The 24,336-nt window shown below is 38.3% G+C and overlaps 1 protein-coding gene across 1 annotated transcript; it reads right to left on the bottom strand.

The window, feature by feature from the left end:
* Nucleotides 1–914: 914 nt before the first annotated feature.
* Nucleotides 915–23,283, bottom strand: tbc1d19 (TBC1 domain family, member 19). Its single transcript, XM_041778760.1, has 21 exons — nucleotides 23,093–23,283; nucleotides 22,832–22,904; nucleotides 22,308–22,353; nucleotides 21,082–21,157; nucleotides 20,871–20,945; nucleotides 20,597–20,660; nucleotides 19,105–19,151; nucleotides 18,571–18,681; nucleotides 17,820–17,892; nucleotides 17,145–17,183; nucleotides 11,102–11,214; nucleotides 10,076–10,150; nucleotides 9,788–9,850; nucleotides 6,666–6,750; nucleotides 6,452–6,496; nucleotides 5,003–5,035; nucleotides 4,791–4,900; nucleotides 4,614–4,705; nucleotides 3,078–3,193; nucleotides 2,897–2,967; nucleotides 915–1,893 (listed from the first exon to the last, which is right to left on the bottom strand). Exons 1-21 carry the CDS (start codon nucleotides 23,186–23,188, stop codon nucleotides 1,819–1,821), a joined length of 1,578 nt encoding a protein of 525 aa, XP_041634694.1. The 5' UTR covers nucleotides 23,189–23,283; the 3' UTR covers nucleotides 915–1,818.
* Between the last annotated feature and the right edge of the window lie 1,053 nt (nucleotides 23,284–24,336).

The raw sequence follows: 24,336 nt of genomic DNA, 5'->3' as shown, positions 1-24,336 counted from the left end.
GTTGAATCACCATGTCTCAAATCCAAGCTAAGGGTCCCAGTTTTTCACTCAGAGCAACAAAGAGTCTAGTCAAGGCCCAATTCCTAGAGTCCAAGTTAATGTACCAAATCTAGAGTCAAGTCTGAAGTTCCAACTGAGTCAGAGTCTCGAAAGAAGAATCTGAGAAGAGACTAAGCCGAGGTCCCCTTACCTATATGAGTCAAGACCAGAGTCCAAGACAAAAAAGTCAAACCTATCTTCCAAGTCACGTGATGACACTGGTGAATCTGAGTCACCAAAGAAAAATATCCTAATCCAAGTTCTGGCCCCATTACCTGAGTCCATGCTGATTCAAATCAAATCTAAAAAAACCCAATTTGAGGTCCAAGTTTTCAAGTTAGTCACAAAAGAATAAAAGTTGGGGTCATGTGAAGATTTCCTAAGTCATTTTTTTACCAAACCTTGAGCACAAGTCAAGTCTTGTGTCCCAACTGTTTGAGTCAAAGTCACTGAAAAAGAATCCAAGTGAAGTCCTCAACATTCGAGTCCAAGTCAACAAAGAAAAATCTGAGTAGAGTCAGAGCCAATTTCATTGTGTAAATCCAAGTTAAGATGCATATTTCTGAGCCTGAACTGAGTACCCATTGTCTAAGTCCAAGTCAGGTCACCATCTGATGAATTACTATGGAGTCCTTACTTGCAGAGTCCCAGTCCAGTCTCTAATACTCTAGTCAGGGTCCAGTCTCCAAAGCCAAAGTCTAGGTTCAGTGTCCAATACCTGAATCTAAGTCCAGTCAACAATACCCCAGTCTAAGTCCAATCTCCATTACCTGAGTCAATGATGAGTCACCATAACCTCAGTCAAAAATCAGTTTCCAGTATGTCAGTCTGAGTCACAGTTTTACATAACAAACCAAAGGAAACAGGTCAACAGGTTTATTTTATTTTATATAACAAAGGGATATTCTTGGTTGCAATAAACATAAAAATTTGCTGGATGAAACCCTTGGCGTTGTCCTATGAACAACAGTATTAATGGAAAGAATGATTTGACTGCATTACAGTCAAAAGCAACATACACGGTCTTCTTTAAAAAAGCAGTACAAAGTAAGTTATTACATTCAGGAATCAAATGCATAATTTCAAATAAAATAAAATAAAATGTAAAAAAATCACTGGCACTGGAGGTGCTAAATGTCCTTAAGATGCAGTTATAACATATTTCTTAATAAATATCATAAAACGTGTATACGCAGCAGCTTCTAGTCATACAAGTAACATATCAAGCATTTCATTCAACACGCTAGTGCTCCCAATCTCCTCACTCATCAGAGACAGCATTATCTAATAGTGTAACAACAAGCAGGATCTGCACAGCTAATTAACACTTCATTAGCCGAGCTCAGAGCTGTTGCTGTTGTTCTCTCATCACAGTACAATCACCACTTCATGTGATTCCTAATGAGCTTCTCAGCTGATCCCAGAGCTGCTGAGCATATCGTCTTTCCTGCGCAGCATATGGCTTAAGGAGGAGGCTAGTTTAACCTTTCTGGTGTGGAAGCTATACTTACATACTGTATAATATAACATGATACAGGGCATTCGCTATTTATGGTGCATACATGCTAAAGAGGGGTTTGGCTTTTTTGTGTAAAGTAGTGCAAGACAGAGGGTGTAATGCTTGCGTAGGTTTCTCTATATGATTTCTCCATATTGCACGCTCCAGCTTTGTGTTGACTGGTTATTATTAACGGTTGTGGTTCTAATGGCATTGCAAAGTAGCTTTCTTCTAACATCCTTCATCCTCCCATGGACACAACTCCCATGTTTCCATGCTCTTCAGATGGCAGTGGCGAACAGAAAGATCTGGATGAGCGGTATGACCTTCAAAGTTGAAAGGTCAGCAAGGACAGCCTGCAAGTGTGCATTCAGAACAAAAATTAGACAGAAATTGTCATCAAAACCTACACTCTTCCTGACTGAAGGGGCCTCACCTTAGCCCAGGAGTGAGGACATAAAGCAAAGCAGTCTCTCTCCCCTCCTCATAGGAGACATATTTGAGGATTTAAAAAAAAGCCCCACACATGCATAATGATGATGCAGGATCCTTGGGAAGTGACAATCCTTGCTTAAGAGTCCACTGCTCCCCCTGCTCTGTCCTTTTGGGATCGGTGGGAGATTAAATTTAGGGGCCCTATCGTGTTTAGAGGAGCGGGTTTAATATTTCAGTTCTAAATATAAAGATAAGGAGCAGTATGTTATGATATCTCCTCTCTGCTGGGGGGCAGGTGGTAAATGAGCAAGCAAATGGTGCTGGTTAGCATCTTAGAGCAGCGAGATCAGGCTGTCGCCCCGTGCGTCATATCGTAGTTTAACCCCCTCACCCTCTGGGGAAGAGGGGAGAGGATGAGACAAGTCATGGTATTGTTTACACTTGGTTATATGATAGGAGCACAGTATGGGTGTGGTATAGGGTGCAAGCATGCTCAAGAATTACATTACTGGTTACTGTAATAATGCAACATGAGAGTGAGTGAAGCTAACCCAGGATACATTCTTTAAGCCACAGTTTCACACCTCAATTCAACACTATTAACATAAATCTGAACAGACAGTGAGCATGCATTATGGATCAAGCAACAGGCAAAAAAAAGTGCTAAATAAAATGTTTGTTTCATTTTAAATGGATGTTGTGTTGTGTTGAGATGGTATCAGAGGACTTAGCGCCATTAAGAGGGTGACAGAACAAAATTGTCAAGGCAGCCATTTTTTCTAGACGTGTGCAGGCAGGAGACTGGGTTACTGGTACTGGCTGCTCATCAACTGCTATTTAAAGCTCTCACGGGGTATGTGGGGGGACAGGGAGAGGATTGGAGGGTTAAGACACGTACAGGAGTTTCATACGAGACAGACTTACCTCAGCCGAGGCTAATGATGTCACTTCCATCAAATTCTCAGCGCGGAAGGCGAACACAGCAGCTGCAAGGACTGGAAGAAGCACAGAAGAAGAAACAGAGGGAAAAGCATGAGGGGAAAGATGGAGAGTTGTGAAGTAAAAGAAACCATGATAAAAATGTCACTGAAGAGAAACAACTTACCTGCCACTACCTCCAGTGAGTCATAGCCCAGGATTCTGTCCCAGAGAAGAAGCAGCTGGTCAGTGGACAGATAGCCAGAAAATGCCCGAACCATCCACTTAAAGGCAATACGCAACCTGGAGGACAAAAATATGAGAACTTTATCAGAAGCTGAAAAATTATAGATGAGAATGCAATGAGGAAAAAAAAACCTGATTTGATACCATGAATACATGGTCTGAACTTCTACTTTAGCTGCCTGAAAGTAAAATAAAATTAAACTCTTGTGTGATTAAAATAAAACTAAAAAAAAAAACTAGCCTCCTTTCATGGATATAAAAATGTAAAAAAAACTATAAAGTTTTAGACATTTTTGTCTGGCATTTAAGACTTTTAAAATCCTTTACTTTTACTCAACTGATTTACCAAATTTCAATACTTTTAAGACCCTGCAGACAACCTGCACCTTTTTTGTAATGGAATCATCAAACTTGCTTGAACAAATAAAAAAAGGTAACCCAAGCCAACATTACACAAGCAATATATTTTAAAAAAAAAAAGAAGATATAATGTTTCTACTCACACAAAAATAATTTTAAAAATCGACAAATATTGTCAGTTTCAGGCAGAATGCCAGTTCAAAACTTGCTCAGAAAATATAATTTTTTTTGCTAATGGAATACCAGATGATTAAAGGTACTGTATTTTGGTTTGGTAACAAAAAATATTGTAACAAAAAAGACTGATATATGTGCAAGACGCTGTTCATGGATTGTAAAAAATAGTTTTAAAAAGGGAAGGATGATGTTATTGTCTTATGAATCCTTGAACATTAATGGATTTTTTACAATGTGACGGTTATTTCAACCCAAGTAAGTACAACTATTTGGTTTTTTTTTTTCATTCATGCTAAATAAAAGTAAAAGCCAACAAATTCACAAAAAGGAAATAAGAAAAGAAAATACTCCTTCACTTTCAGTTTACCTCATTTCAAATAGGTGTTAAGTCAGCAACCCTGTCACACAAGTAAGTCTATGATTAGAGAGACCCATTGTGCTAGATCTCTCTTAGATCTCTTTGGGAAACAGTTTTCTTCAACGGCCTCACATCTAAACAATTTAAGATTTTTTTTAAACATCCTTTTAAGGCTGCACATGTAGCAAAGTGGGTGTAAAGCATGTTAAAATACTTGATTATTTAATCTCTCCCACAGGCTCAATTTATCTGCTTTTTTCTGTGATTCCACTCATTTAACTCTAGGTGGCAGTAGCTTACAACTAAAGGAATGCAACACTTCAAGGACATTTCCGTGTGATTGGGTGTACAACACGTATGTTGAGTTCTACACCGTACAGAGAACAGCTTCACACAGAGATATGATATCTCGGACTTGGATAGAAAAATAATCATAATACCATCTTCATCTTTGAATGTTTTTTCTATCACTTTGAATGCAATTTTGAGTAGATGCACAGTTAACCTCTGTGGTTAATAAGCCTTGTAAGTCTCCTCAGAGGACCACAAAAACAGGGATGTAGCAGTGTGAAGTCTACTCACGGCTGAGCCCCGATCTGTCTCAGGTGGTAAAAGAGCTGAGGCAGGTGGGTCTGCAGCAGCCGCTCAAACTGCAGGCACAAAGACACGATACCCTGCAGGAGCACATGTGTACATTTTTAGTGCATGTTTGACAGAACACACTTGACATAGTTTGGACACAAAGTTGCGCAGGCTCACCGAGGGAGAGGAGGAGATGGAGTGCAACCTGAAGAAGTAGCGGATGTACATTTCCCTGAACACGCTGTACAGCTTTGATGGCTCGTTGTACAGGAAACACAAAGGTGCCACTATAAATCCACACACAAGCACAAACTCCATGTTATCGTATATGTTAAAGGGATCCTCCAGCATGTTAAGCGTGAGAACTGAAGGGTGAAAAGTATACTCACCATACATTGAAAAACCATGGAAAGGGATCACACCTGTAAGAAAGGAAGTTTAAAGTCAGTGTGATGCAGATAGAAAGTCACAGTGAAGAATTCTAGATGGGGGGCAGGAAGTCATTTCTGCAAGTAGAGCTCAACAATTCCAGCCACTTTTTTGGCATTTCTGGAAGTAAAATTCGCCATTATAATACCCATAGATATTTCACAAAATCCTTAATTTTGCCTGAGATTGCAGATAAACCATATTTTCCTCAAAAAGAGGTTGATATCTTACACACGCATGTCTTCTACAGGTGTTTGTCCCATTGTTTCAAACTCAGGTAGCTTGTGGTAGGTCTGACTTGGATACTTTTGACAATATTGCTAATAATCAAATCTGCTATGGAGAAAATGAATGGGAATTTTGAACGATGCCAAGGTTTTATGTTGTTAATGCTTCTGCCAACCTTTCAGATTAAAAAAATACATATATATTGAGCTATTTTTGAGTCCTGGAAGTAGAGGCATATTCAGTACAATTCATTTTCATAAGGTCGTCTGATTTAGTTCAGTAAAATCTGGCACAGTTTGACATAAACCCTGATCTTGCTTGTATTTCCACAGCTGATCTCCACCTAGCCTTGCTCTTTACTCAGGGAAATCTGTCTTGCTTTACAGATCTGGATCATTTAGCTCAGTCCAGCAATAAGAGACAGTCCTTTTAGCCCCCAAATGGCTCTTCTTTGGTACCATTTTGCCTTTTAAAATGAGTATTGATAAAAAAAAAATAATGGGAAAAGGAAACTGTCTCTCAAACAGAAGCCAGCTCCTGTCTTTCTAATAAGGATCTGAGTAGAATCACTGGCTGACACCCACAGAAATATCAGTATCAGTACAAGCATAGGTCACAGCAGTGGTTCTCATCTTGCCTAGCCTCAGGACCCACCAGCAAATCGTGACGAAAGTTTCTACAATTTTCTACCCATCAGATTTATTTAAGGGAAACGATATGCAGTTTGAACCTTAGAAGTTACAAAATGTGATAAAACAAAGAAATTTCTAAACAAAACATGCTTAGAAAGTGCTTTACAAACTGGGTTACAAGCTGATACTTATATATCGGTACTGGTATCAGTTTTGCATCTGTAAGTGGTAAAAGTAAAGCATCATCATCAGAAACACTAATGGTATCACAATCTTTGGATGATACTGATTCCAATATCAGTTTCAGTATTAATGGCTGATATTGGTGTGTGCATTCAAACTAGCTTCTACCATATTTCAAAACAACACTCTTACATAAGGGGAGAAATTAAATAAATGTTTTAAAAGGAAACTAATCTCCCTAGTCTTATGAAATTCATCCAAAAAACAGATTTTATGCAGCTTTATCTACATTTTGTGATAAATAGCTTGATTCTTTTGTTGTTACATTTAAAAAAGACTGATGCAATTATAAAGCTTTCAGCTCACCATTGGGAGGATACACAACAGCACACTCCTCATCTCCAGCCTTTCCTGTAAAATACACACACACATCAATAACTATGTGTGCTTCCTTATTATCCCAGCATTTTCATGCTGACCAGTGTGCAGATGTCGTTTCAGTTCAAATGAGTGAAGTGGCACTCCTGTGGGAGTGGATTTGTGTATGTGTCCTTAGTGGGGGACACATTAATCAGCTCACCCTGGATGTAGGATTTGGGTGGAGTGGCACTGTTGTATTTGAAGTGATCCAAGACGGCGGTGTCTCGGGAGAAACACAGTAAAACCTGGAAAGAAAAAGCATGGATAGTAGCTGAAGCTAAAACATGAGATTAAAAGCCTAAACTAGCGTATCTAACTCATGCTCAACATGTAAAAGTATCCTCACCTGATAGCAGGGTTAAGACAGGCAGTATTTAATTTACTTTTAATATATTCAGGAGATAGTGATGGCCTTGGGTAGTTGTTTTGAGGCTGCACACCTCGTGCAAATGTTCCAAAATGTACTAAAGCAGACTGTAATAGAGCCTCCAGAGGCTGCTCTTTTTATAATATGACAGTTCAAGTGGGTGCTCTTTCCATTACGGTCCTGATTCCGGGTCATTTCCGAACTGATTTCATTTCCATCAGCCTCTTCAAATAAATTACCCTGAGGGGAAAAATAACCTATCAGGATAGAAATGAGGCTGCGGTTAAGGAGTGCACAAGGGGTCTTATCTGCCTCCTGTCTGACCTTTAGGTGTTTAGTGGAGTTTGAGGACAGTTTGGTCTTCCTTCATATCTGACGCATGTTTGTGAGAGACTGTATACAAGGGGATGTTTTATCAGGGTAGAGTTTAACCAATGCTGCTCATCCTGAAAATGTAAACAAAGTAGTGTAAATAAGCTACAATCCTTTGGCTTTGTATTTTAATTGACTTTATGTGGTTTGAAAGACAGCAGAGGTATTGGAAAAATTCAAACATAAAGGGTAAATCCACTTAATTTCAAGTCTTTTGTATTTTGCCTCATGTTTAGCTTCTTATTACCATCTGTAAGGTTCTTTGACCCACACAGTGAATACTGAAAGTGATATTGCAGTGTTGTTATTAATTCACCTGTGTACCTATTAGATAGCACGAAGTGCTAACTGTCCCTGAATAAACTTGATGCTGAAAACATATTTACCCTTCTTTATCAGACGAGAGCCCAATGCAAACAGAGTAGATACAACAGACGCTAATGATTACAATTTGAAAACATGTCTGGGCTAAATGTATAACTGTCTGTAAAGAAGGATGCACCAAACTAACTGTCCTTAAATGACAGTCGATTAAATCTAACAGGTAAATATTAGGGTGATAAAACAGTACTTGCATGATGTTTTAGTTCTGATCTTGTGGAGTAAAGAAACTGGGGGTATTATGCTTATTTGGAACAGTCTTTCACTGTATTCTTTGCTTGTTGAAGGCATGCAACTATGTTAAAAAGATAATTTCTTAACAAAGAACAAATGATAATTACAAATACAATTTTTACCATTAATTACTATGAAAATGTCTAAGTCAGCATTTTTAATATTGCTTATTTGGTTTCTTTTATTAACAATGTTTCCCCCAGCCCGGCAATTTAAGAAATATTCTACCTGCATATCTGTAGCCTTTTCAATTTTGCTTTACTGAAGTTGCACTATAATCCAGCAGTGTAAAGTGGAGTATAGTAAGATCTAAAAAGCTTTCTTTTTTGTACATTGTCTGTACATGTTTGAAATTTGCATGCTAGCATATTAGCTTGTGCATACAACTTGCAGCACTAACGCTGAATATCATCATCATGATCATCATCATCATCTATCAAATCATTCCCGATAATGTGCCCCAGATATTTGACTTTTGTCACCACGCTGAGGGCCCTTTATCTGAGACCAAGAAGGATGGAAAGTGCTGCTTTTGATCAAAAGATGTAAGATGACAGGATGGCCAAGTCATCAGCAAACATCAGATGGTCAACAAGTCTATCACCCACCATACAATGAGTGTTACAATTTTTAATGTTTATTTTGGGGCTTTTATGCTTTCATTTTAGAGACAGAATAGTGGATAGAGTCAGAAATTGGAGAGAGACAGTGGAATGACATGTGGAAAGAAGCCATGAGTCAGATTTGAACCAAGACCATGAGCTTTAAGGACAATAGTTGCAGACATAGGACAATTGTTCAGACATAATCACGAGTCTATTAGCTTTCTCAACTTCTGCTACTTTAAGCCATTTGGTTATCATTTCCTAAACTTTTACAGGTGCTGTCTTTTTGTTGTGTTTTGTTGCTGTCTGTAAATTTTTGTTCATCAGCTCATCTGACCAAAGAACTACAATTTAAAAAACTGCTGTGGCAGAGGAACAGATGTTTGTTGTTGTTTATTAAATTAAAAATCCACTACATCGTAATAATTTGAAATTCAACCCTGAAAACTTCCTAGTTTGTCTGTCAAGCCCTTTTTGCACTTTCACAAAACTCTTGAATATTTCCTGAATTTACCAGGGTGACCTGCATGTGTAAACCCAAACAGCACCCTGATAAATTACCACTTCCCCCCTTGTATTTTCCTCCCACCTCTGCTGTATGACAGGCACACCGCAGGAAAACTGCCTGCTGTGAGGAATAAGACCGAACAAGCAAGTCAGGACTCTTTCAGGGTAGATTACCTTGAAGTTAACTAGAAAATTTCAGGGTTGCTTGTGTGAGAATGGCTTACAATACTGACGTGTGTCACTATAGCCCCATTCACACATGCTTAAAACTCCTGATAATTTCCCAAATTTACCCCTGGGTGAGCTGCATGTGTAAACACAAACAGAACATTTTTTTACCCTGACTTTACCCTGAAATTTTCTTGCTAGATCCACTAGCATTCTTCCTCACCCACACCTCCATTGACCAAAGCCCTTCTGTAGATTGTCAACAGAGACATGGGGAAAAATACTAGAGAAGCTGAAGTCAGGGGGAAAAACTCTGCTGTTAGTGTTCAACTGGGTAAATTCAAGAGATTTTCAGCAGTTTTGTGAAACTGTGAATAGGGCTTGACAGGAAAACTGCAGGTTTTTTTTCTTCTGTCAAGAAAAGTAAAGGAAGCAAGTCAGGAAATTTTCAGGGTAGGTGACCCTGAAAATTTCAGGGTTGCGTTGAGAAAAATGCTTAAAAAGCTTCTCACTATGTCATTGACACCAGGTTGAGTGAGATTGGTATCCCTACAATATTTGAAACCAGATTTTCTGATAACTGCAAGGCTACAAGTATGAAAAATAAGGGTAAATTAGGAACTGGAGTGAAAGAGAACTGACACTTACCTGATAGAGAAAATCTTCAAACACAAAATAGTAGTCGTCATTACTGGCAGTGAGCTTAACGTCCTGTCAGGAAAAGAATTTAGAGAAACATTTTATCTCAAAAATGATAACAATAATTCAGAAGCCCTATAAATGTATAAGTTATCAGACCAGTAATTTAGCATATAGTTGATATTATGCTCTACAATTCTTAAAAACAATATCTGACAGTATTTGCTTTAAAATCTTGGCTATACAAGTGTCATAGCAGAGCAGCACCATAAACATGAACAGTGTCAAGTGTTTCACCTTATAGATAAGGTTATCCACCAGGAGGTCATGTTGTATAACTCCAGCTGTAAGCTGTTCATAATGCATCACATCCTGAAACAGCAGAGATCAAGCAGATGAAGGAATTAAGGCAGATCCAGGCAAATTAAGCTGAGAAATGTTGGTGTTGCTTCTAATGTGTAAATTCATCAGTAAGGTAAAAATTGTCTTGTTGAGTAAAAGATCATCTCTGTAGGGACACTAATAGATCAATATCATATATTTTCTGATGGTAATGACAGAATTTAACTGAGCTAAGAATCTTGTTTCCGGCCCCATGCTTAAACTCAAACGTGTCCCCGGTTTGAGACAGGTTCTCATGAATTATCTACACACCAAGAGACTGAGAGCACCGACTGAAGCAATAAAAACGTCTGCTGTGACAGCTGTGAAGCAGCACTGCGGATGTTAGGAGAAAGGTTAAAGAGATGGCTACTTTGACAGCTGAGGAGGAACACTGTGGTGACATGGACAATGTCAAAGTTTGGAATATGATGGCGTTTTTTAAAGTGACAATGGGTAAACTCATGTACTGCAGGTTATGCAACATTTTTATGTTTGTCTTTGTGACACCTAGAGCTATGCTAACACTGTCCAGCTCCCAGTTTGCTCCTGTAACTCTCCCCTAGAAATCCAACTGCGTGTTACAAGTGTCTCATTCACTTGGCAGCACTCTGCCACATAGGCGGGCAAGCAACTGCTCTGTTTATGCAAACTCTGCCACATCGATAGCTTTTGATTATCTAAGCATTTGTAAACACAGTGAGCTAACATAAACAGGACAGGGGCTAATACACAAATTATATAGATGACAGGTCTGCTATTAGTACTTACTCAATGTTAATCCCGTATAATTGAAGCTATTTCAGCTGAAGCAAAAGACCCAAGAGTTTTTGGTAAATATGCAGGTAGGGAATTGCTGCAGCTGTGTGTGCTCATCTGCTTCATGACAACAGAGGCCACCAGGGTGCATCTCAGCTGTGTTTGTGTGTGTGCATGTAGTACCTGAGGCTGGTTAGTAGCATTAAGAATGAGAGCCCACAGGTCTGCACGGAGCCCAGTGGGGCAGCCCTGCCGGCTGTACTGCTGCGCCGCTGCACTGTCCTGCTCTGAGAGTACTGAAACACAAAAGAGGACAACAGAAGGAGAGTGCATTAGGTGAAAAGTGTACTAAGATTACTGCAGCTCAGGTGTGGAGGTGATTCATATACAGTTGTGTTCAAAATAATAGCAGTCCCACATCACTAGCAAGATAGATTTCAACTTCTACACTGCAAGTAAGTTTCTAGAAGGTTTAGTAAAGGTATAGAAAACCAACAGACCCAACAGGCATGACGTGCATGCTGCTGATTCTGTAAAACTGAATCATTTACTGAAAGGGGCATGCTAAAAAAAATAGCAGTGCCGAGTTCAAATAGTGAGGTCACTGATTATGTGAAAAAAATAGGTGTTAAACAGGTGGCCCTTATTTAAGGATCAAGGCAACTGACGCTGCATATGCTGGATGTGCATTTGTCCTTGAAAAACAGAGTAAAATGGGTCGTTCAAGACACTGTTCAGAAGAAGAGCGTTCTTTGATTAAGAAATTAATAAAAGAGGGGAAAACCTATAAAGAAATGCAGAAAATGATAGGCTGTTCAGCTAAAATGATACCAAACGCTTTAAAATGGCAGCCAAAACCAGAAAGGCGAGGAAGAAAAAGAAAAACGACTATTCGAATGGATCGGAGAATAACCAAAATGGCAAAGGCTCAGCCAATGATCAGCTCCAGGAGGATCAAAGAAGATCTAAGATTGCCTGTGAGTACTGTAACAATCAGACGACGTCTATGTGAAGCCAAGCTACCAGCAAGAAGCCCACGCAAAGTCCCATTGTTAAAAAAAATACATGTGCTGAAGCGGTTACAATTTGCCAAAGAACACAATGACTGGCCTAAAAAGAAATGGCGTAATATTTTGTGGACTGATGAGAGTAAGATTGTTCTTTTTGGGTCTAAGGGCCACAGACAGTTTGTCAGACGTCCTGCAAACACTGAATGCAAGCCACAGTACACAGTGAAGACGGTGAAGCATGGTGGTGCAACCATCATGATATGGGGATGTTTCTCATACTATGGTGTTGGTCCTATTTATCGCATACCAGGGATCATGGATCAGTTTGAGTACATCAGAATACTGGAAGAAGTCATGTTGCCGTATGCTGAAGAGGAAATGCCCTTGAAATGGGTGTTTCAACAAGACAATGACCCCAAACACACCAGCAAGCGAGCAAAATCATGGTTCCAGACAAACAGAATTCAAGTAATGGAGTGGCCAGCACAATCCCCGGACCTTAATCCCATAGAAAATTTGTGGGCTGACATAAAAAATGCTGTTCATGAGGCAAAACCAAGAAATACAGAGGAATTGTGGAACATAATACAATTGTCCTGGGCTGCAATACCTGTTGACCGGTGCCAGAAGTTGGTCGACTCCATGTACCACAGATGTGAAGCAGTTATCAGAAACCGTGGTTATGCAACTAAATATTAGTTTATGATTCTCAGGAAAGTTGAATCTTCAAGCATTTCTTAGTTTATACAGTACATTTTTGAGTTTGTAAAGAAAGATGTCAACACTGCTATTTTTTTTAACATTATATTTCTTGACTTTCTGTCAAATATTATCAAATTCAATTACTTTTTCCAATTTTCTTGCTTTGAAATAGAATGTGCAGTGTCCCCAATGCATTTGTGTTCATTAAAATACAATTTATTTGAAGAATTTTGAGGTTTACTCACCTTTTTAAACACATTGCTATTATTATGAACATAACTGTAGCTTAACAAAACAACAAAATAAAGTTAATACATTAGAGTTTTTAACTGTTTCCAGGCTCCACTCTCTCACAGAGCAAGGTTAGCTGTTAAGCGAGCTTAACCAAATCTTTTTCCAGTCTTACTGCTTAGCTAAGGTGACCCTCTAGTAGCAGAACAACAATGCCAGCGAAGCTAGGCTAGTTATTTCACCCTTTTTCCACTCCTTAAGCTAAGCTAGGAAAATGGTCTTCTAACGGTAATGACAAAGCTAGACAACAAGATGTAAATCTATGCTGAGTCAATAGGCTAACTGTCTAGTGGCTATAATGAAAAAATAGAAGGTCAGTTCTACCCACTTTTCCAATCTTTGTACTGAGCTAGGCTAACTCTCATTGTACTGTAATAACAAAGCCAGGTTAGCTGTCCCTTTTTTTCCTGTAAGTCTGTGTAGATATGCTAACTAACTTCCAGCAGAGAACAGAGTCAAGGTAAGTTGGTCTCCTCCTTTGTCACAACAGTTTGCTATGTGCTAACCCATTGTAGCTGTAGCAGATTTTGTGTACTGTCCTTGTGCTAAGCTAGGCTAGCTGTCTTCCAACTTTAAATGCAAAACAGGCTAGCTGAACCAAAACTTTGTGGAGTCATTATGCTAAGCTAACCTAACCATTTTTCAAGAGCTACTGTACCAACAAAGCAAGGCTAGTATAACCTTTTTCCACTCTTCATGCTACGCCAGGCTAATTGGTGTTTCCTAACCGTGACAACAAAACCAGGCTGGTTCTTCCCTGCATCTTCCACTTGTCATGCTAAGCTATGCTAACTGTCTTTTAAGTATAATGAAAAAGTCAGCCAAGTTCCACCTAATTTTTCTGCTGTTTATGCTGTCTTTTTAAGGTAATGGCAAAGCCAGGCAAACTGTTTAGAAGTTATAACAACATTGCCAGTCTAGTTCTTCTCTTTATCCTGTCTTTATTCTAAGCCAGAAAAAACAACTTCTGGCTGTAAACCAGGCTGGCTAAGTCTTAATTATGTCCAGTCATCATGCTAAGCCAGGTTAACCTTTTAGTACATTTAAAAGCAGAGCCAGTCAAGCCCACTTTCCACTCTTTAAGTTGAGCAATCATAATTGTAATGACAAAACCAGGCTACCAGATTTAAAAGCCATGCTGAGGCATTATGCTTGGCTAGGCTAACTGTTAAAGGCTTCAATATAAATAAAAGGCAGGTTCTACCGTCTTTTCCATTCTTTTAACTAAGCTAGGCTAACTTTCATTGTACTGTGACAACATAGCCGAGCTAAACATCTTCTAAGTATAATAACAAAGCAATGCTAGCTGTTCCCTTTTTTCATGTTAATGTGTTAAGCTAGGCTAGATAACTTTAAGATGTTAAGAGAACAAGGTAAGTTGATCCCCTTCTTTGCCACATCAGTATGCTAAGATGTTCTCACCTCTTAGCCAATGAGCTTTTCCAGTCTTTGTGCAAAGCTAGGCTAGCTGTCATCTCACTTTAAGAACAAAACTAGGCAGGTTGAACCAAAACTTTGGTGCTTAGCTAGGCTCATTTTTAAGTAGCTGTAACAACAATGCTGGGCTAGTTTAGCCCTTATTCACTATCATGCTAAGTACGGTTAAATGGCATCTTTTAACTGTAACAACAAAGTAAGGCTAGTTCTTTCATGTAACTGCCTGGAAGGCATAATGGCATGCCACACCTCCGTTACAGTCTTAATACTAAGCTAGATTAACCATCTTCTGGCTGCAACTCCATACTTTAACTATTCTTGTATCAACCCTCTGGCAAGAATGCTAATACACACAATTTCAACAATATTTGGATATTTGTTTGAGTTTGTAATCTGACTTCTTTTGCTGTTTCTTCTATTTTTGGAAGATTTAACACATTCTCCTGCAAACTTTAAAAGTTGGAAGGACAGATGAAAGAGAAAAACACACCTAACCCTGACGTAATCCTGTTTTTTGGGAAGAATTACATAATTTGAACAAACAGCAAAGTCATGTGAAAAGTTGCACAGCCAACTATCAGCTGGGAAAATGCCCACCTGCACAACAAGAAGGCAGGTCAACTCTTGAACTGCTAACAGGTTTGTTTTCAATGAAAATCTAGAAAGGATGATCTTGATTTAAATTTAATTAAGGACAACAAAAGCACCATAAATAAGTTGTGTTGGTTTATCTAAAAGAGTTCAAGGGTAACATCCACATGCGTATGCTTCTGTATTATGATTTCTTTCTGTTTGTGTGAAAATGTATAAACATGAGAAAACCCTAACACAGACATTCCCATAATTGTGGTTATTAAACAATTTCAGGAGAACTCTTAAGACTCATGCTGGGAATGATCCATCCCACATCTCTGTTCTGCCATAAATCTGCTGCGTAAGAAGCCAAAAACAAAGGCTTTGAATTTAGGTGCAGGGTAGTCACAACATAAACTACTACAATTCTCACCTCTTAAATTTCATATTAGAACAAACTTAACACTCTTGCTTTGACCTGCAGTGCACTTCATTGGAGGGTAAAATATACAAAATACAGCTTGTTCTTTTAAGAACTGTGTTGATTTATGTCTGATTGTTGTTCATAATAATACTGATGTTTATGCTTTTCATAGCAGAGCAATGACATTATGGGTTTAAAACTGCCTTTTGGGCAGACTGAGTAGGGATAAGTGAGTCAAACAGCATATATAATGCATAAACTCCAATAACAAAATTATGAATTTGATGCCTGTAACAGGTTCCAAAAAAGTTGGGATGGAACAAGTTGTTTACCAGTTTTTATCACCTTTTCTTCTAACAACACTCTGTGTCTCAGGACTGAAGACAGAAGTATTGAAAATGGAATTCTATCCCATTCAAGCTTGATGTACATCTTAAGTTGCCAAACCGGGCAAGGTTTCTGTTGTTGTATTTAGCGCTTAATAATTTTCAGTGGGATACAGGTCTGTACTGCATGCTGAATACCCTCACACCTTTACTGTGAAGCCATGATGTTGTGACTCATGCTGAATTTGGCTTTGCATTGTCTTGAAATAAGTAGGGACGTCCCTGAAAAAGACATGGTCTGGATGATAGCATACGCTGCACCAAAACTTCTATGTACCTCTCAGTATTAATGGTGGCTTCACAGATGTGCAGGTGACCCATGCCATGTACACTAATACACTCCCACACCATCACTGAGGCTGGCTTTCAAGCTCTGCCTTGATTAACAATCTGGATGTTTCTATTCTTCTTCAGCTCAGAGGATGGCCATGATTCCCAAAAACAATCTGGAATGTGAACTCATCATACCACAGCACACTTTTCCACTTCAGGTCAGATGAGCTTGAGCCAAGAAAAGTCAGCGGTCTTTCTGGATTTTACTTTGTATGGTGGAATCTTAACTTACATTTGTAGACACAGTGACAAACTGTCAACTGATAGTGGTTTTCTAAAGTGTTTTTGAGTGGTGTAATACCCATCACAGAATAATGCCAGTTTTTGAGGATTCCACAACTTTAATGAGTCTTTTCTTACCTATGCCCCAATCTTTTTGGAACTTGTTGCAGGCATCAAATTCAGAATGTATTAATTGCCAGAAAACTGATAAAAATGTATCAGTATGAAATTAAATATCTAATCTTTGTGCTGAATTCAACTGAATATAGATGAAAAATAATTTGCAAATATCTGAATTCTTTTTTTTTACATTTTATTTTCATCACATCTTGCACAATGTCCCAACTTTTTTTGGAATTAGGGTTTGCACCTGTACCTTTACTGAATATTTTACTTTTTTGTTTTACTTTTTATTATAGTGGCTAAAATAAATCTCCAGCCACTTCTTCAGGTTTATTCCCCAAGAATGGCTCAAAGTCGTTATTTTTAGATACTTTTTTAACTGATCTCCAGAAAAAGACTCTTTCATGTAAAAATAAAACCAGATTTCTCATGCTTTAAATAGGGCTTGAACCAAAACTACTAAGCACATAATGGTGTAGAGGCTGGAGCTACAGCCCCAGGTTCTTCATGTTTATAAAGAGGGTAAAAATGTAAAAATTAGTACTAATGATGACTATTTTGCTAGTAAAAACACAACAGTAAGTCTCAGTTTTTATTCTTTACTGTTTATGTTTGAAGAAACTATCCCACATTTATGTATTACCCTATGTATTTTACCCTAACCAAATTAATGGTTAGGGTAAAAGAAAAGAACTCAAAAACAATTAAAAAAACCAAGCACTGACCTTTTTTCCCAAGTTGCACGTACTCACTTTCAAACAAGTCTTAAAAGGAAAATGAAAGAGAGAATAAAAATACATCAATTATCATCAGGTAGTGAGTCGGTGTATTTCCAACCACTGTTATCTCTTTGATTTTCAAAAACAGACACAGTGGATGTGAAACTATTTTAAGCCCAAACACCAGACAGTAGCAATGTCAATATGTGGATGTAACAAAGATATAATCTGAGAAAACCCAGACTACAATGTGGCACGGGAAAAGGACACAGGCTGATATCAGGCTACAATGTTATTATACACCATTAAACAGCAGTGCTCAATAGGTAAACACATTTATTTTAGAGTATGTCTGTTATCATAGTTGCAAGAATTAAACTTGGGTTGGAACATTGAAGAAAAGCTATCACAGATGTTAAACATTTCAGATTTGTACAAACCAAAAAAAGTAAATACATGTTTCCACACATGGGATTCAGAAGTGCTAGTAAGTTGAGGCCAGTGCCATTACCCTCCATTTTCAGCTAATATGCTAAGCTAAGCTAACACCAGCTTCTTCCAGCAACACATTTGCGAAAAAGACAACAGAAATTGTATAATGTCATCCTCCTTTTTTTAACACTGAACCAGTTCTTTGAATATTACACGGCATAAAAGTGTGAGTGCTCTTTTTGTGCTCACCTGGATGGATATGTGCATGGTCGTCAATCCCAAGTTGGCCTGTGGTCAGGTTCAGCTCCGAGTAGGCCTTTCGCTGTGAGTTTAACACATAAAATATCAAAACAACACACAGTAAATCCCTTGTGTTTTTTCTTTGATGTTTATGTTTTACTTATTAAGTCACATGTATTAAAATAGGTAATTAAGAAACTATGGCCCGTGGGTCAACTGTGGCCCATCTCAAACACTTAAAATAAAGGCAGTATGGCCCAGATGAGAACATGAAGCTTGTGCTTGCCATATTGTTATTGACTGTTTTGACCTAAGGCAGTGTTGCTGTGTTAATTTTTTAAACAAACATTTTCACAAGAAGATTTTATTAACGTGCACCAGCACCCATGCATTGTGCTGTTTGCTCTTGTTTTGTGTCTGAATGTGGAGATGATCTGTCTCTGCTGAATGGAGCATTGTTCTTTTTCTGAAAAGAGACTGATCTAGTGGTAGTTAGGACCCACATAGGCTTTCTTGAAATCTGATGGCCACCACATGATAATTTCTTTTGTCAGCCATTAATGGAAAGGAGACTGATTTTCTTGAAGTATATTTAATTACTCAGCATATCATAACCTAAATTGTTTTGACTAATTTTGATACACTAAATGTGAGGTCAACCCAAGAGGCCCAGTCATCCTTATATTTTTATATGTGGCCCTCAGGGAAAACGCTTGAACACCCCTTAACAACAAACAAATTTTACAATGTGGGTCCCTACCAGTTGTGGGATGTCCCTGACATTGAGAGGAACCTGGATGAGACCCCAGTGGCTCCTGGCACTGATGTCTTCACTGCTATCATGGTTTGGGTTGCGCAGGCTGATTAACACCTGTAATAAACAATAACAATGACGAACAATAAAAAGGAGACCTTTGTGACTCCATACCTGGGTAAGGGACGCCTGAATGCTGATGTAATTATTTTACACATGACGGTAGGAGGGATTATAGTAGAAATGCCAGTGGAGAGAATCAGACTGAAATACTGAGCTGCATTTTTGATATTTCTGTTTGTTAATGAATCTTACAACAGGAGTGAAATTCCCTGTGACATCTAGTTTAATTAAAGATGTTTAATCAATGTCTACAAATAGTCCATGAAAAACTTAAACTCTTGAACCAGTATTGAAAATTTTTCCAGGGGAAAAAACCTTTTCAAACACCTTTTCTACAAAAATACTTGCTGGGATGACTCTCCTGATTTTACTCAGATATATTTCACTGAATATTGCAAGCTTAAAATTTCTGCTTACCTCCAGAAAGTCTTTGGGGGCATAGACAGGTCTGAAGCGACTTAAATCTATAAAGACACAAAGACATTAAAGTTGTTTTAATAGTGCAGTAAGTTCTCACTTCCAGCTGCAACATGTACACTAAGTTTATCTATGATTTTTACACAAATTTAAAACTCATGTACCACCACACATAAATAATCACTTGAAATGAACCTCAACTTCATGATCCAAAAAGCACTAGTTACTTAAAGAAGATTTCCCATCCTCTTTCTTTGCAGCCAAGTAGTAAATTCAAGTTCTGTGTGTGTCAACGCCAAAAGGAGGGCACATAAAGGTTTGAAAGGAAGGAGGGCTGCTAATTGTTACCACAGCTCCATCCAAGGAGTCTAGACAGCTTCCATATTCACAGCCCAAAGTGTTTATAGCTGGAGAACGGCACATTCTAAATGTTATTGTATGACTGTGGCTGTACTAGTACCCAAGGTTACCAGGGCCTTTAGAAATAAATGTGAAAATTATATAACAATGCAGTGTATGGAATTTTTCTAAGATGTACTTTTAACATGACATTAATATGATGGGAAGGATCACTATTAAAATTACGTTTGTTTTGTAGCTGAATGTAAATCCTGCCTTCCTGTGCTGTGATTGGCTACTACTCACTTCCTTAATTAGAACTTCCTTATTAGAACATTAAGCTAACTAAAATATTTTCTTGCCCATTTGATGTTTTCTACCCTTCTTACAAACATTTTTGTGGGAGAAAAGCTGTTAAAGGTGGCCTTCCTTGTTTGTGCTGTAAGTCCCAGAATGCTCTGTGAGTAGGTGTGAACCAGAAATGCTACTTTTAACTGCTTTTCTCCCTAATCATGGGAAATTCATCCAGGAAAAGAAATGATGATTCCCTGTCAAAATAGCACACCTTGTGAAGTGTTAGTTTTGTATCTTAAATATGAAGAGAGCAGCTGAGGTGGTCAGTGCTCAGCAGTGTGTCTCTTCTCATCATATTTTGATTGACAGCTCCATAGTGGCAGAATAGTGTGTCTGAGCATTTTTTGCAATAAAATATAAAGTAAATGCTGACATTTGGTTTTTAAAAAGGGGTTTAAAAGCAGACTCCTTGATAAAGTGTATGACCTATTTGTTTTCTGAAGCATTCACAGATCAGGAGGGCAGGACTTAGCAGCTCTACTGGAAAAGAAATTAAGCCAGGGAAGCTTCAGCTGTCACTTTGTCCATGCAGTGTAAGCCACAATATTTCTAAGCCTCTCTGTAAAGACTAATCCAGAATATACATTTAGAAACAATACTTTGCATATGTAAAAGAGTCAATCCCAGTACCTAGGACGTTATTGAAACAAATAAAAGGTAAAAAAGCAAACATAAGAGTAGTAAATCTTGCTCTGAGAAGTGTTCAGATGACATTGGATATACCAGTGCCTGAGTCAACATTAATCTCTTATAAAAGGCAGACAGCTCAGGGACAAAGCCCTCGATAATGTCTAAAGACCTGGTTCATCTGTGCCCATCTCGTTCCATTTGTTGGCAAGCTCCTTCTGCTCCACAGCCGGCCTCTGGGGGTGGCAAGAAGGGATTTATATCAACATATACAGTTATAATAGAACCTAACATCATCTGTCAATAGGTGCAGAATTATTCTACCTAAAAGAGACAAACTAGCACTTTGATATTTGTCAAAATTACTCACAGCTCTGTTAGCTTTGGGTTCAGATGATAAAAAACAATGAATATACAACATGCTAGCTGTTACTGTCAGTATTTACCATGCGAGCCAGAGGCACTTCAAGCTCTGTGCTCATGCTGTTCAAGCTTTTGAGGACACGCTTTTCCCAGCTGGCCTGTGTAGGAGAACACACGTGGAAACATTTGGCTTCAGATATGAATTACCTAGGTGATAAATAATAAACACAGACTACTATGGGGAAAAAAGAAGGAGAATGGAGGAATGACAGAGATCAGAGCAGATACACTGACCTGTGCCTTGCGCATGTAGGCCAGCGGCTCTTTGAGATGCTCAGGAGGAATCGTGGGATGACTCGGAGGCAGCTGGCTGGAATAAGCAAACACAAGAGTAAGGGGGTTTGGGGACACATAGTACATACTGAATAAAAACAACATTTTTAAGAAAGTGCAGCATAGATGAGCTTGGCAGAGGCAATCAAACAAAGAGGCAAATAAATGGCACAATTTTCCTAAAAAAAAAGACAAGTAGTAAGTCACCATTAAGTCAGAGCAGAATTGTCTCTCGTCTTTTCCCCACTGAGCATGCTCAGGGCATCTGATATGACTCAAGGTCTCAGTGCGTCAAACAACATTTCAGCCTAACCTAAACACCGATAAGTGGATATAGAGCTGAATAATGGGAAAGAAGGTATTAGTCAGGGTTATATGTCATCTTTTAAAAGCAAAGCCTAAGCATCCTGTCTTTCAGAGTAAGCCTCAAGAGAGGGAGGTGGAAGTACTCTCAATGGTACAAGGGGAAAGAGGGACACTTTTCTAAGCTGTTTATTTAAGCTCAAACAATTTTCCAGCTATTACGTTTAATAATTCTACTTAAAATGAAAATGATGTCAAACAAAGTCTTGATGCCCCAAAGGATGGCAGAACAGTTGAAGTTATTTACTCGAGCTAAGAAGAACTTGTTTTGATATTTGTGTTTTGCTTCTTTTATCCCCATCATTCCTTAATTGTACACACCTGTGTACATGTCAGGTTTCCCTTGTATTGCCTCCTGAAGGAAACTATAAATGTTAGGAATGCACAATACTGAATTTCAACCAATATCTGATATGCCAATATTTACAAATTGATAGCTAAAACTTAGGTCCACAAAAGAGAAAATTTTGACGTTTGAGGATGAACAAATTAACAGTTTTCAGTCATTCAAACACACCTTTAATTGTAAGGAACAATGATTAAATAAAAAGGCTAAACCTGACATAGGTCTGTTGGTCCAGCCTAGAACTCCACTTACATATTTGTTTGAACGGTCAAAATAAAAAGCTGATTACAGGTTGTGAATGTTGGCTGAAATTTTCACATTTGACAATTCTGATTATTCACTTTTAAAGCTAATATCTGCCAATATTAATATCTGCATCCATAGTAAATACCTATTGCACACCTTATTAATTGTCTGGTTGTGCGTGTCAGATTTTGAACCAGTGTGCTAACATATCTAAAAACAGAATATTACTTACACATGAAGCTCCCGGTATACTGCATTCTGAAGCTTTCTTTCCCAACCTGTAAGACATTAAAACAAGCTTTGAATTCAATACAGTATTGTTCAAAATACAACATTGGCTGGCTTTATGACATTCACATGGACAAAGGTGTCAAAATTAGCTGATACTTTTTTGAAACTGTATATTAAAAATGGCACTTTATCTGTTGTTTCAAAAGTGAAATATGAAAAGGTACTGTAAGATGCATCTCTATTATAATAAAGGTGCACAGGGGAGAAATAAAGCTATCAAACATTGCAGGGAAACTCCTGCACATTGTCCAAACACAATATAAAGGGGTTTGCAAATAGTGTTTGATAATAATAATAATCAAGAAACACTCTAAACTGGTTGCTAAGACTTTGATTTATGTTAGTGTAGTATATAGGCAGGTGTCAGTACAGTTTAATTTGTGCTACAATGATATCCCAGAGTAGAACCATGTTTTGGATGAGTGTATCTTTACAGGAGCTAAAATCAGACATTTATGTGCCTACCTGATGTTTTGAGAAAGCTCCGTACGTCATCTTTGAGGGACTCCAATTTTATTTCTGGTTGATGTAAACAGTCCTGGAAAAAAAACAAGTGAGAGAGAAAACGATAACATTTGACATGTTTTTTCATTCTGTAGCTTGTGTGTTGCATTCTAACATTGATATAAACAAAATAAAAGTCAACACTTTACGACATTTATTTAATACTGGCAGCAGACCTGCTCGGTTGCGCATCGTTAGCCACATGCTAACCACCTTACTCACTTTGGCTTGCCTCTCTATCTGAGAGTGTAAATGGCTTCCTTTCAGCCGCTGGACGATGTGAGCGATGGTGAGAGATAACTCGGTGCCTTCGTCCATCCTCCTCACTAACGCTTGTTAAGTTTTGGGTGTGAAACGGCTCCGTTTGATTTATTGAACGCTAGTAGCATCTGGTGATGCGGCAGCCGCCCCCTGCAGAGGTTACTTAGCAACTGAGAGGACGGTTAGTGCGCGTGCGGGGGAAACAAGGACCGGGTGCTTTAGTTCCGAGGTAGTAATTACTTTTTCGACGGTATCCCGGTGAAAAGTAATCCTTAATGACAAATAGTAATAGTTTTATTCGTTATCTCTCATTTCCTGTGGTATAGATGCGCATTTAATGACGCACCTGCAGTATGGCCTGTGTTTGTCCTTGATAACACGTTTGTTTAACCATAATACATAATTGAAACTGGGGCTTGGCAATTATTCGAAATTTAGATGAATAAATACGGTCCACGGAAATTTTCAAATCGCAGAAGATACAACATTATTTAAAATGTGAGTCAAAATACCAGTTTAATACATTTTAAAGGCAGAAATGTTATGCCACACACATCATTCAAAAATTCAAGTGTCAATTTATTCAAGAATAGTTTTCAAAAAATTGGGAATTTGGGGGGCCTACCATGCTTAAAAACTCATCAAAACATTGGCAACAAAAAGTGAAACAATGGGTCGTTTCTATATTTCTGTTACTGTGCTGAACCTATTAAACTTAAATTTTGAGGCTGTAATATCTATGCACAACACTGAAGTGTTTTGTCAAAGGATGCCTTAGTGGGATTTTGATATATCAGCACTTAACAGGAAGTTGCCATAACTCTGATATTAAACATCCGATTTGCTTAAAATTTCACAGGTATGATCAGTCTGCCTCCCTACACATTCAAATATTAATTTTATGGTTTTGCTGTAGCGCCACCCACTGTACAAGGCCAGTAACACCTCTAACAGTAAAGTCTCATCTGCTTTTAAAAATACATCATAATTTTCAATTCTGCCCTGAATACTTCTTATTGGCTTCTTGTTTTGTCATTCTGCCACCTAGTGTTGACAGCCAGTAGTACCTCATATACAAAGTGCAGTATGCTCATTAATTTAAATTCAATGGCAGTCCTGGGAGGATCAACATGGTCTCTCTGTTGTGGTCAGCACACTGCAGAGGTTGCTACACAGCAGCAGTTGCAACACACCCTGACATGCAC

This window comes from Cheilinus undulatus, linkage group 22 (assembly GCF_018320785.1).
Source record: "Cheilinus undulatus linkage group 22, ASM1832078v1, whole genome shotgun sequence".
NCBI classification, from domain to species: Eukaryota; Metazoa; Chordata; class Actinopteri; order Labriformes; family Labridae; genus Cheilinus; species Cheilinus undulatus.
The sequence above is the reverse complement of the archived record's forward strand: the minus strand, read 5'-3'. Positions and strand labels throughout refer to the sequence as shown.